This window comes from Sitophilus oryzae, unplaced genomic scaffold (assembly GCF_002938485.1).
Source record: "Sitophilus oryzae breed Bouriz unplaced genomic scaffold, Soryzae_2.0 scaffold_1432_pilon_pilon, whole genome shotgun sequence".
NCBI lineage: Eukaryota > Metazoa > Arthropoda > Insecta > Coleoptera > Curculionidae > Sitophilus > Sitophilus oryzae.
In genome coordinates this window covers 767,705-782,554 of record NW_022146096.1, presented here as the reverse complement: position 1 = coordinate 782,554, position 14,850 = coordinate 767,705, and the positions used below count along the sequence as shown (strand labels likewise).

Sequence of the window (14,850 nt, the reverse complement as noted above, 5' to 3'; positions counted from 1 at the left end):
CAAACCACTCCGAAATTTTCAAAAGCTTTGGACAGCGACCGTTGTAAGAATAGCGCCAAATAGTATTTACATTGTCCTTATGGGCACTTTCCAAACTAATTTTTTTTCTTTTATCTATGTTGGGAAAAAATCAATTATATTTTCATGTTTTTTTCCTCCAATTTTCCTATTATCTATATTATTTCCTTGTCTTTATCGAGATCCACCAGCCTTGAAAATATTTGCATTTCTTTAAGACTCACCCTGTATACATATTATGTGTGTAAAATTTTGAAAACTTTCATTAACTACGTTTCCAGTCAAGGCCCTATTTCAACTTTCAGTACTCACCATACACTCTAACACGACATTGTATCTACATGACTTTCGAATATGACATCTGATGACATAGACATTTTAGAGACCTGTCAATCACTGACAAGCTCTTATAAATTAAAATACGCTATAAACAAATATTACAACACGCAGAAAATGGCAATGCAAAGATCCACCAAAATTAAAAAAGTGCTCAACATTTTTCATCCAATTTTATCAAATTTTCGAAAATATAACACAAATTCACATAATATTTATTTACAGTCATTTTTAAACGGTAATTCTTCCCAATATCTAGAAGATATATACAATGCCTGGTTGAAAGACCCCAACAGCGTTCATGCGGTAAATATCCAAAAATATATATCTATTTAGTTATTTGTTAAATCTATTTCTTCTACAGTCATGGAATGCGTATTTTCAAGATGGAACATATTATAGACAGATGGCTACAACCGTAGTTCAAAGTAAAGAAAAACAGTCAGTGTCTGTCCATAACATAGTGTCCACTCCAGGTACTGCTGTTAGTACTAATACTATAGAAGAACATTTAACTGTCCAAGCTATCATTAGAAGCTTCCAGGTATTAAATGTGTTGATACTTAAACAAAACTTAGTTACTGTATTTCGTAGTCAAATATCAAGGCTAAGAAAAGAAGCTAAATAAAAGCTAATTTGTATTAATAATCGATGATTATTTTTTAATGTATAGACAATATTCTTTCGTTTATTAAATAATATGCTCTCTATCGATTTCGTTGATCGAATTACATTGCAAATTTTTTTATGCATTTCATGCTCTCTCTCTTGAATATACAGGTTGTACGAATATTCCATAGCTACAGACTGTCCAAGGACAAAATTCTTGAAAGTGATAGATCATCTGCCTGTCATTTTAGTTTTAATGCAGTTTATTTCATTTTACAAAGAAATAAGTTGGTACAATTGGTAATTGGTACAGTGGTTAAAATTTTAGTAACAAAATAGTACTATAAAATTGTATACAACGAGAAAAATATAATCGCGTCATTTTATTTAAAAAAATATTTAGGCTGTGTGTTAATACAAAATAAACACAGGTTTGTGTTAAACAAAACACCACATAAAAAAATCTATAAAAAAAACTATTTAACTTTCAAGCACTTACTATCAAACTTTATGAAAAATTTCCCTCCTTTTATTATTATTCAACCCTGTGGTCCAACTCCTGTTTGCAGTCCACCACAATATTGGGATGCTCTGTATAGATATAAAGTTATTAATGTGTCAGACTAGTTAGTCTAATTATATTTTTCACAATGTAATTGGCTACGATTCACAAGTTTATAGTTACATTTAGAAATCAGTGGTAGAATTAATATGAATAATGTATTAATTAATACAAAAAAATATATTTATAAAAGTAGTTTTGCAAATGAAAAAATATTTGCAGAAGAAAAGAGAAATAGAGTAGTGTAACAAAACATTATCAGAAAAGATCACTAAACTTGAAGATTAGATCAAACTAAGCTAAGCTGTAAATATTACGTTTTTGTAAATTTTAATAAAAATGATTTAATAAATTATTTAATTAAAATAAATTACTTTTGTTTGTCTGTAAGTACCTTCTCAATCTTAATTTAGTTTAATTATTTAATTGTTTAGGTTAGGTTAGGTCCGTTAACCATCATTGCCCTTTCCATAGCATAGAACTAAATAAATTTTGTTCTTTAACATTTCAAAACAACAAAAAAAAGTTGCGTCAATTAAAATTCCATAAATAACAATTTATCAAAGAATGAAAACGAAATTATATTACCATAAAAACGCGTTTTGATTTTTAAGACTTGGAAAAAAAAATATTTTCATGTTTTTTTTTTAATTTTTTTAATTTAAATTCTAAAACATCATGGAAATTTGGAAAGTATAAACGAGATTAACTACATTAGAACAAGTAGGGTTGATCGATAAACAGGGTCCGGCAATAGTGCGTCGGGCATCTGTAGTTCCTAAAATAAAAAACTTTGGAATTTTGTTTAAATGCAAACCTAAAGTATGTACTAGGATGTATTTCAGGAAAATATTTTAACTTCCATATCTCTTCTTCTTAACTTCTTCTATCTCTCAGACACTTTTACATAATCCTAGGATATGAGTAAATATATTTCGATAGTTTCAGAGATATTAATAATTAAATAAAAAATGTATGTTTTTCAGGCTTTCTTAAAAAACAATATCAAAAATACAAGAACTGCCCTGAAATCAAAACTACATTAGGTATTTAGTTTAGATGGTCTGTACTTACTTTGCTATAAATATGGTAATCGTAAATCATACAGGACTTTCAAAATTCTACGCCAAACTTTCTAAAATATAATTTTTTTTTGTTATTTAAAATGGAATACCCTGTATATCATTTCTTTAATAAATAGAGAATTAAGAAATGTACATTTTTTGTATTTAGAGTATTTCAAAATTTTTAATGGTTTCGCAGATATTTGCAATTTTATATTTCATATGACATTTTCTACAGTAAATTTTTATCAAAGCCACCCAATAATTTTTCTCTCGTATTTTACCATTGAGAGCCATTGAGAGCCATATGAAATAATACTGTGTGTATCTGCGAAACCATTACAAATTTTGAAATACTTTAAATACAAAAAATGTTCATTTTATAATTCTCCATCTACTAAAAAATAATATACAGGGCGTTCCATTTAAAAAAAAACAAAGAAAAATTATTATATATTTTAGACAGTTTGGCGTAGAATTTTGAACATTCTGTATGATTTAAGATTGCGATATTTACAGCAAAGTAAGTTTAGACCATCTAAAGGAAATACCTAATATAGTTTTGGTTTCAGGACAGATCTAGTATTTGTAATATTTTTTTTAAGAAAGGCTAAAAAATATAGATTTTTTATTTATTTATTAATATCTCTGAAACTCTCGAAAAATATTTACTCATATCTTACAATTATGTAAAGTGACCTGAAAAGAAGCTAAAAATACAATAATATACAGGGTGTTCCATTTAAAAGAAATAATCCCGATCTACTCACACTTTTTTGAGCCACCCTATAGAAGTTAAAATATTTTCCTGAAACACATCCTCGTATTGTAAACGCCACGAATGTTTGGGAGTGATTCATCGCTTGATGAAGTTAGAATAGACACACGCGCGCTATCATTTTTACATTAAAAACGTAAATTTATACCGCAGACGTAGGTTATTAAATGCCCGGTCCAATCATCTCCTGCGCTCCTCCTACTTATTCTAAAATGTTAGCGTGATTGACAAAGACGATACTATATCGCGTTTCTTTGATTGATTCGTTTTTGTGCGTCAGTCCATTGGTGTGCTTGCAGCGCGACCAATGGGGCATTCCATTTTATATTTATAACCAAATATATGTTTTGACAAGACTTTGACGGTTAAAACAACAAATTACAACAGATTATATATTGATTACTATATGACTTGAAACACCACGGCACTGGAATTAAGTTTTATGTGATCTTGAACAGATTAGTTCACATGGTAGCGACCGATGAATCACTCCCAAACATTCGTGGCGTTTACTATACATACTTTAGGTTTACACTTAAACAAAATTTCCGAGCTACAGATGTCCGACGCACTATTGCCGGACCCTGTATACCGGAATCCATCAGTTTGAGGTTGAAACATTTATGCCCACTTGCACCGTTTGTATAAACTTTGTTTAAAGGCTAAACAGTGATTAACTATAATAAAATATGTATAGTTAATCACTGTTTAGCCTTTAAACAAAGTTTATACAAACGGTGCAAGTGGGCATTAGTGTTACAACAGCAAAATAAAATACTAATTCACCACAATACATCAAAACTACTTTTAAAATAGACGCGCGCTTCGCTAATCATGTTGGCATCATTAGCAATGTTGCTAAATTATTGACGCATGATCCGATTTCTAAGCCAGACTCAAGGCTTTATTTTAACTTTCAATACTCACCATGACATTCGGATTGTATCTACTTGACTTTTGAATATGACATCTGATGACATAAAGATTTTTGAGACCTCTCAATCAATGACAAGCTTTTATAAATTAAAATACTGTATAAAGAAATATTACAACACTACTACAGAAAATGGCAATGCAAAGATCCACCAAAATTAAAACAGTGCTGAACATTTTTCATCCAATTTTATCAAATTTTCGAAAATATGACACAAATTGACATAACTTTTATTTACAGTCATTTTTAAACGGCAATTCTTGCCAATACCTAGAAGATATATACAATGCCTGGTTGAAAGACCCCAGCAGCGTTCATGCGGTAAATACCCCAAAATATATATACCTATTTAGTTATTTGTTAAGTCTATTTCTTTTACAGTCATGGAATGCGTTTTTTCAAGATGGAACGTATCAAAGACAGATGGTCCCAACCGTTCAAAGCAAGGAAAGACAGTTAGTGTCTGTCCATAACATAATGCCCATACCAGGTGTGGATGTTAGTACTAATACTATAGAAGAACATTTAACTGTCCAATCTATCATTAGAAGCTACCAGGTATTAAATGTGTTGATACTTAAACAAAATTTAGTTACGGTATTTCGTAATCAAATATCAAGGGTAGGAAAAGAAGCTAAATAAAAGCTAATTTGTGTTAATAATCGATGATTATTTTTTAATGTATAATGTGCAAACTCACTTACATAATCAGTGAAATTGCATTTCTGATCACCATAAAAAAAAAGACAGGTTTCATTAATTAGCACAAAATTCATTAAACAATATCCTTTCGTATATTAAATCACTTTCGTATATTAAATCATTAATCGAATTACATTGCAATTTTTTTATGCTTTTCATAAACTCTCTCTCTTGAATATACAGGTTGTACGAATATTCTATAGCTGTCCAAAGACAAAGTTCTTGAGAGTGATAGATCTGCCTGTCATTTTAGTTTCAATGCAGTTCATTTCATTTTACAAAGAAATAAGTTGGTACAATTGGTGATTGGTACAGTGGTTAAAATTTTAGTAACAAAATAGTACAAAAAAATTGTATACAACTGGAAAAATCTAATCGCGTCATTTTATTTAAAAAAATATTTAGGCTGTGTGTTAATACAAAACAAACAAAGGTTTGTGTTAAACAAAACACCACAGAAAAAAAATTATAAAAAAGAACTATTTAACTTTCAAACACTTCCTATTAAACTTTATGAAAAATTTCCTTCCTTTTATTATTATTTAATCCTGTGGTCCAGTTCCTGTTTGCAGTCCACCACAATATTTGGATGACCTGTATAGATATAAAGTTTTATATTAGTGTGTTAGGCTGGGTTAGTCTAATTATATTTTTCACAATGTAATTGGTTACGATTCACAAGTTTATAGTTACATATAGAAATCAGTGATAGAATTAATGTGAATAATGACTCAAAAGCAAAAAATATATTTATAAAAGTAGTTTTGCAAATAAAAAAATATTGGCAGAAGAAAAGAGAAATAGCGTAGTGTAACACAACATTATCAGAAAAGATCACTAAACTTGAAGATTAGATCAAGCTAAGCAAAGCTGTAAATATTACGTTTTTGTCAATTTTAATGGAAATGTTAATATCTATTTTGCGCACCATATATTCCATGTCATCTTTGTCGTTTGCAATTATGGGCGACTTACAAAATAAACTCTTATAAAATAGGCGTTTTCTATATTATTTTTACCTAACCTAACCTAACCTAACCACTTCTTTGAATTTTAGGCCAGTTGTTAAAATACTTTTAAAAATTGTTTGCATTTTTCTAGTCTGCTTTCAGAAATAATCACTTTATCACTAGTGTATTTTTTACAAGCTACACAACTTAAATGTTTTTTATCCATTGTGTTTTATTAGTAGGTACATATCCTTAAAATTAATAGTTACTAAAATATTTACTTGCAGTAATTATTCTAAAATGTTTACACTATGCACATCAATATTTAGTTTATAAATACCTTTGAATAAGAAGACTAAAGGTTGTCGCCCACTAGACCGCTGCGCGGCGCGGCGCTGGGAAGAGAATTTTTTCCGGCTGCGAAGGAACTGCGCCCACTATAGCGCGCTTTTGAAACGCGGCAACGCTATTTAGTTATAGTCGAAGTGTTTTTTACTTACTGTAGTTTAGTTTTTAAAGCAATGAGTTCAAGTACGGACGAAAGCGTATTTTTGTGCTCTTCTAACAGAGGAAGAGGAAGAGGGGGTGAGGAAAAGTTTGGACTCATACGATTAACAAAAAGAAAGAAGTTTGGAGAATTTTACCATCTTTTTCCAGATTTAATAAAAGACAAGATCATTTTTTTCAGTATTACAAAATATAAAGGAAACATTTTACGCACTCCTCAATTGAGGGTTTTAGAAGCAAAACACCGAGCATCTCTACTCATCATATTTTTTCAGAAGAGACAAATTACTAATACTTTTGATAATTCTTATTTATTCTGATGTGTATATTAGTTATGTGGTGAAAAAAACCCTGATCTTTTTTATATATTTAGGTAATTAGAATTTAAAAATTGGAGATTGTCACTTTTGTTAAAAAGTGGAGATTGCCGGTTTTGCCTCTACACCCCTCAATTATATTAAATCTTTGATAGAACGGCATTTCGTCCATCTGTCTCTAGTGAGGGAAGACTTAAAAAAATATCATATTCCTTTATGAAAATCGATTTGCCTAATTTACCTTTAAAAATACAATTCTACCATTGATACGTATCACTAGTTCCTAGTCAAAAAGCCAACTGAAAAGACTCGAATGCAAAATTATTTCCCTTGTGAGTACGCACACTGCAACGCGCCAAAACGCGGGAGACGGAAAAAAGTTGCTAGAGAAGTCTTCCGACTTCTTGACGGAAATCCCGCGGCGCGCTTCTGCGCTGTGCGCTCTAATGTGCGTTGGTCCATTTAAATACATGGGAAGCATACAATAGAAATTTCCACATAGCGCCGCGCCGCGTCGCGCCGCGGTCTAGTGGGCGACAACCTTAAGGAAGGAGCATAATGCTTTCCATGTATTCATGCATGGTGGGCGGAAAAATCTCTCTAGGGTAGGGATCCTTGACAGTTCTGTTTGACGATTCATTTGACACATTTGAATTTGATTTGAAATTTTGTGGATTTGTCAGTCTTTACTGCGATTATTATAGATATTAGATATTATTATTATTATCTGCGATTTATTTTATGTTATTTATTATTTATTCTAATACTGATAGTTGTATAAAGGTAGTAAATCTAGATGGAAATTGTGGCAGAACTTAAATTAACAGTGACATTATCGCGATTTATCGAAAAAGACTCTAAAATAGTTGGTTGTGTAGCGTGCGGTAGATCTCGGCAAAAATTGAGTGAAATAATGGAACAACTTTTCGCTAGTAAGTGACTATATAATATACATACGTGTAGTAAACCGATCATTTATTAAATTCACTTAAATTAACTAAATTATATATTTTCTTGCATTTTGGCTTTTATTTACTACTTGTCAAAGATCAGATGTCAAAGAATTTTGATACGTTAATTTGACTTACCTGCTTCAGTAGCGTATCGGATGTTTGTGTTAATAAATACTTATTATAACTTTTTTTTAACTTTTAACTTTATTTTAACTATGTATCTATTTTTATTAGAATTATGTATTTTTATAACAATTTTAATAACTACCAACATTTATTCACAACGTAAAATAAAACAACAAATTATTTAGTCTACCCCACGTCTACCCTACATCATAGTTTTACATTTTTTAAATAAAATTAGAACGGCACTGAAAAACCGGAATTTAAGTCGGCCATATTGTGTGGTATATTTCGACCCAAGGAACACACTTTTTTTTTCGCAAAAAAAACAATATTGAAAATGGTGCATTTTCTTTTAAATTTTCCTGTATATTTTAGTAAACTTTTTAGAACTCTCTGTTCACCGCAAAATTTCTCACGGTATAATTTCTTAATCTCTGATATTACCATGGTTGCGGCACTAAAAAGGATGCAAATACAGAAAAAAATCCGGTGGCTCTCATTTTTTTTTTATTTATGAAACTTGAATTACTCAGTTATTTTGGATTTACTGGTTTCCTAAAATGTCAATTTTTAGGTCCGTGGTCATTTAGTGGCAAGCATAAATCCTCTCTATGATATGTTTGACATAAACGATAAAACAACAAGTTTCACGGAAAAATTTGGAAAAAACCCTCCTGAAGTCATAAGATATCACAAAATAGGTAATTGAAACAGATCGCAGAATTTGCAGATAACAGAATATTTAACAGGTGACAGTTGACAGTCATTTTCTGTTAAACTTTCCCATAAATTCTGAATAAACTTTAATCTTTTAAATTCTAAAATAAATGTTGTAGCTTTCTTAACAATATTGTATTACTAGAATTAATGATAGATTAGCTCTGTTGCCTATTATATATACAATTATTAAAATATACTAATTTTTATAAATTTACTACTTAATATTAACTACTTATAATTTTGAAAATTTTGCCTTCTCTTTATCTTCTTAACCACGATTAAGTGTTGTAATATAAAACGTTAGAATATAATAAGAAAAATATAAATTCAAATATAATTAATAATTGCATATTAAAGGATTTTACTATTATTAAGTTATTAAACTGATTTAATTGCAGACAATTCCATGTTGAATACATCTTATCAACTTCCTCAATCAACGAGAATAGGAGGTCAAGAAAGGTCGCTGCCTCTGAACCAAATCATAAAACGTCTAGAATTAGCATACTGTCGCCATATTGGAATTGAATATATGCACATCAATGACGTAGAACAATGTAATTGGATAAGGGAAAACTTTGAAACTCCTAATGTAGTCATGTTGAAAAAGCCCGAAAAAAAGCTGCTACTAAAGAGACTTGCACGAGCAGTGATGTAAGTTAAATAATAGAGTTATATGCGTAACCTATGTGCGTAACTCTATTGCATTGAATTAAAAAAAATAAAGAAGGGGCCACAGACTATTTTTATACACACAACCAAATTTATATGGAATCATCAATTTATTTTTCATATTTTTTGAGACAAATGAGCATTTTGTTGATTAGGAACTCAGTCCTTACCAAAGACTTTTAATCAAAAATAAATAAAGAAATTAAGCAGTTCCCAAAATATATACAATGGTATTTTTTTGGTTTCTGAAACAAAATCAGATTTAAATTTTTAATGGTCAAAAAGCAAAAACAAAAAGAAAATTGATAATTTTAATAATCCGTGTTGCCACCTCTAGCCCTTACGCACTCTTCTATCCGCACTATAGCATGCTTCTTATTAAATTATCAACGTTGTCTTCGGGTAGGGAGGGTTAGGTGTTCGTGGAGAATTTCTAGTTTCAAGTACCTTACATATGTTTTCGATACAACATCTTGGGTAACGCCTACTATCACTCCAACATCTCTTTGGGGCATTCCTTGTACAGGGTGGTCGAAATTGGCCTTTTTTTACAGAGAAAACCTATTTCCTGACTAGATAGAGCAAAACCGACATAGATGTCATGAGCTCGATTTCTGAGACACGTAATGGCGTAAACCGCCTGTAGATATTTTCACTGCCAACTGAGATACGGGGTCTTTTTGATTTTTTTACCATTTTGAATTTGTCGAAAAATTGTAAGAGACATTTTTTGTAGAGCGTTCAATTCTGTATAACAATATGTGATTGTCATGGCTGCAAGAGAACAAGATCGAGAGAAAAAAATATATGCAAAAAGTGGCAAATTCTTATTGGTTTGTTCCACCCAGCATTTCGGGATCGTTTCGAAATCGTACTCCAATCGGTTTTCTTGCACTTTGTTAGCATGCGCGGACTTCGAATAGTTTCGTGATGGTGCAAAAAGTGTCAACGTTGGAACGCTTTGTGGATTGTTTTCGGGACTGTCAAAAGTGTCAAGCGTGGGTGTATCGATCGGTTTTTTGTTTTTGTTTAGAATTTCATAACATAACCCTATTATTTTTGTTTGCAATTTGCAATAATAATAATTGTTATTCTCGAAATGGAGAATCAGAATCCAGTAATTGTTGGTAAGTGTTGTTTCGACTGTATACTCACTAACTCACTTACCTATCCTCTCTTTTATGATCCTGTTATGCGTAGTTTCCTGTTATTTCATTGCAGTGGTAGAATCTTTGAACATTATTTTATAAATAAAACATTTTTAATTAAAATTTCCGAACGATTTACTCCACACAAACTCACAAGCAAAAGTATAACGCACACGTATTCGAATTCGTAAAAAATAACCAAGGCAGAAGCATCAGCCGGACGCCGGACCAGAATCGGCTGTTAAAAATCGATAATCCCTGCCAATATGCTTTAATGCGCAACACAACCCAAACAGTTCCCAATTTGGACCATGTACCGAAATTACCGTTCTGAAATCGTAACTAAACGATCCCAAGGTAGGTTGGTACGCAAATAGGATCGTCCGATAACCGTCAAATCTCGGTTGGAACACATCTGAATTACTGCGCACGAGCGTGATCGTTCGGTGGCGGTTCTGCGGCGGGTTGGAACAAACCTCATGTAATTTAAATAGGAAAGGAATCGTCTTTGGGGCAAGGTTTATTGTAAATATTAAGGGTTAATGGTCTGTTATTTTTTTAGGCGATAAACTAAAAATTTAGAGGGCGTCGCGTCGTGAGAGAAATGATCAACTTTGTAAATAACGGACACCCTAATATAAACACGGCCTTAGTTATTTTGGGGTTGAATTTTGAATTCAATGATGACACGATATTTTGATATAGGTTTGAACAATTTCTACATAAAAAATGGCCTAGTGAAAAAAGATTCGGTCTTGAGGGTTGCGAAGTTGCGATAGCGTGCCTCAAAATGATTATTGATACCCTCTCACAGTTAGATGCCGAAATGTTTGTATTTGGAATGGCTCATCGGGGAAGACTGAACGTGTTGGCTAACGTTTGCAGAAAACCTCTGGACAAATTATTTGCACAATTTCATGGACTAGTACCGGAAGACGAAGGTTCCGGTGATGTAAAATATCATCTTGGAGTTTATACTGAAAGGTAAATATTATATTTTTCAATAGGTTAAGGATCTATTATCAACTAGCGTGTACCCGCGACTTCGTTCGCGTCGAATTAATCATTTGTAATGGTGATGATAAAGCAAAGCAAGAATTTCCATTAACATACAAACTGGATAAAATTTTCTCACATTTATGTAAACATGAGAAAAAACAATATGGCGATATTATTATATAACTTGGTAATATTTGAGGAGTACCTAGTTTCATCTCGTTGGAATTTGACTTTCGAACAATCCGTTTGCCAAAAATAAGCTTTTTACGTCAAGCAGTTTAAGCAGAATCGTGGTTAATCAATTACCCAACTTTTACACCCTGTATGATTTTTAAAAAATCAAAATATGTAAAAAACAAAATAAATTATGCGTGTTCAAGCGTTTTCCCGAAAGACTAACCGTTTTTTAAATAACACATATTGTAATATTTGAGGGGCGTTTTCGCCCTCTTGGAATTTGAGATTCGAGAAACCTTTCCTTATCGAACCTCTACACCCCACAGTCAATCCGTTTGCCAAAAATCAGCTTTAAACGTCAAGCAGTTTAAGCAGAATCGTGATTATTCAGTGGTCATATTTTATGAGACACCCTGTATAAATTTTTAAAAAATCTTAAAATATGTAAAACGACAAAATAAAATATACGTGTTTGAAAGTTTTTCCGAAAAACTTACTGGTTTTTAAATAAAAAATATTTTAATTATTATTACTAAAATAAAAAATTAAAAGCAACGAAAAAAAATGGGTAAACATTTTAGTATCTATACTAATATAAAACCTTTAAGTGACTGACATACTGATTAATCACGATCCTGCTCAAACCACTCAACGCAAGAAGCTCAATTTTGGCATACAGGTTGATTCTAGGATGTAGAGGTTCGATAAGAAGGGATTTTTCGAAATTCCAGTTCCAAAAGGGTGAAACCACCCCTCAAATATTCCAATATTTTTTATTTAACACGTATATTTTATTTTGTTTTTTTTACATATTTTAAGATTTTTTAAAAATGTATACAGGATGTTTCGAAAAATCTGGTCATTGATTAATCACGATCCTGCTTAAAGCGCTTGACGTAAAAGGCTGATTTTTGGAAAACGGATTGACTTTAGGGTGGAGACGTTCGATAAGAAGGGATTTTTCGAAACTCGAATTCTAAGGGGGTGAAACTATCCCTCAAATATTAAAATATTTTTTATTTAAAAACCGGTGAGTTTTTCGGAAAACTCTTAAACACGTATATTTTATTTTGTTGTTTTACATATTTTAAGATTTTTATAAATTTATACAGGGGTTTCATAAAAAATGACCATTGAGTAATCAGGATTTTGCAACTGCTACGTTTAAAGCTGATTTTTGGCAAACGGATTGACTGTGGGGTGTAGCGGTTCATTAAGGAGGGGTTTGTCGAATCTCAAATTCCAAGAGGGTGAAAACACCCCTCAAATATTACAATATTTGTTATTTAAAAAACGGTTAGTTTTTCTGGAAGACAAGCATAATTTATTTGGTTTTTTTACATATTTTGAAATTTTTTAAAAAATCATTGTTCCAAAAAGCTGGGTAATTTCTTAACCACGATTCTGCTTAAACTGCTTGACGTAAAAAGCTTATTTTTGGCGAACGGATTTTTCGAAAGTCAAATTCTAACGAGATGAAACTACCCCTGAAATATTACCAAGTTATATAATAATATCGCCATATTGTTTTTTCTCATGCTGGCATAAATGTGAGAAAATTTTATCCAGTTTGTATGTTAATGGAAATTCTTGCTTTACTTTATCATCACCATTACAAAAATGATTAATTCGACGCGAACGAAGTCGCTGGTACACGCTAGTTTTATCTATAAAACAAAATACAGAAGGTTTCACATTAACACATTCACAGTAATTGAATTCCGAGGTAACAGTCTCCGGGCACTCCACTATATGTGGAAAACTAATTAGGTACTTATTCACAATAATTAATTTCAGGAAAAACAAGATAACAAACAAAGACATAAAGATAGTATTACTAGCGAATCCATCACATCTGGAGACAGTAGATCCCGTTTGTGAAGGAAGAGTCCGTGCTGAACAGTTTTATCTTAAGGACACTGAACGAAAAAAGGTACCTATGGTAATCGCAAAACAATTTCCGATGCACATCATCAACTTTGAGTGACAAGCGATGGCGACAGCGCAGCCAGATTGTGATGGATTTATGAGACGAATCTTAATTTCAAAGTGACAAACAATAAATAATTTATTATGTTGTATTTTAAAGATTTTTGCGTTTTATTTTTAATTTAATAACTAATATTTTAGTAATTAATTGATTTATTTGTTTGATAGCTTATTTTACTTATTACATATTGGCAAAAACTAGTCCATTAACTACTAGTCCTAGAAGATTATTCTAAGCGTTATTATGGGTTATTTATTTATTTATTGATGTACAGGGTGTCCCACTAAGGATAGCTCTCGACTGTATATCGGAAAGTTTTAGCCGTAGCGCCTGCGGAAAAAAATATTTATAACTAAAAGGTTATGGGAAATTGCTGGAAATTATTTTCAAGTTTGTAGAACGACCGCTGTACTATAAGTAACAGCTTCATAATCTTCAGTAAATTTTGAATATTTTTTGTTAGAGCCATTTTCCCCTATCTACCAAAATAAAGTGGTGGGGGAAGGTTAGATCTGTTTTTATTTGAATATTAATAACTCTGGACTAGATGATCGGAATCCAATAAGTGAGGGCTCGTTTAAAAGAGCGTTTCTTACTCTATATTGTACCATATAAACAATAATAATAAGCTTTTGAACGTAGACGCTAGGGGGCGTTGTCTTACAATTTAACAAACATTGCGCGTTTTTTCAAAAAAAATTAATGCAACAGTATATTATTTTAGCTGATAGTAAAGAGTAGTAAAAGCTTAAAAAGTCAGTGAAAACCACATCTTGATATCTTCTTTCAAACCGAAGGTATTAGCAAAATTATAATAAATACCAAAAATAAGCCCTTAATTACATTATTTTTACAACACGGTATCAGTAGCCCTCTTGATTATGCCTATTCTAATCTAAAAATAAGATAGAAACAGTTAGTTTATTTTAAAATCGACGTTATACCAGAATATCATAATATCAGATGTATTAATATCTAATAACTAAGATATTAATAATAGTGAACAAGAAACGATGATTCAGTGAAGTCATGGTAGGCTTTGGAAAAAAGTTGCTTTTGACCTAATAGTATAAACGTCAAATTGTTATTAGATCAACATTTTGATAGTCTTAGCAGCGTAAATAATGAACGACAACCTTGCTGAAAACGGCGCAATGTGATCAACATAGCGACACTAAAATTCGGTTTAAACTAATTTTTGCAGCTTTAATCTAAATAAACTATCTGTTACAATAATTTGCTCTATAAAGTAAAATGAAGAACTGCTCGGTCAGTGTCATTGTCGATA

The 14,850-nt window shown here is 31.3% G+C and overlaps 1 protein-coding gene across 3 annotated transcripts in view; it reads left to right on the top strand.

Moving 5' to 3' along the window:
• The first annotated feature begins 412 nt into the window (after positions 1 to 412).
• LOC115876361 (2-oxoglutarate dehydrogenase, mitochondrial-like) overlaps positions 413 to 14,850 on the top strand; it is a 37,257-nt gene continuing 22,819 nt past the window's right edge. For 2 of the 3 annotated variants that reach the window (XM_030892102.1, XM_030892103.1), the window contains exons 1-8: positions 413 to 660; positions 719 to 898; positions 4,542 to 4,622; positions 4,683 to 4,859; positions 8,431 to 8,557; positions 8,975 to 9,230; positions 11,102 to 11,380; positions 13,370 to 13,505. In XM_030892102.1, the coding sequence (XP_030747962.1) occupies positions 472 to 660; positions 719 to 898; positions 4,542 to 4,622; positions 4,683 to 4,859; positions 8,431 to 8,557; positions 8,975 to 9,230; positions 11,102 to 11,380; positions 13,370 to 13,505 (1,425 nt within the window). In that variant the 5' untranslated portion in view covers positions 413 to 471. The remainder of the gene's footprint in view (positions 661 to 718; positions 899 to 4,541; positions 4,623 to 4,682; positions 4,860 to 8,430; positions 8,558 to 8,974; positions 9,231 to 11,101; positions 11,381 to 13,369; positions 13,506 to 14,850) is intronic. The other variant, XM_030892104.1, reaches the window with a different exon arrangement.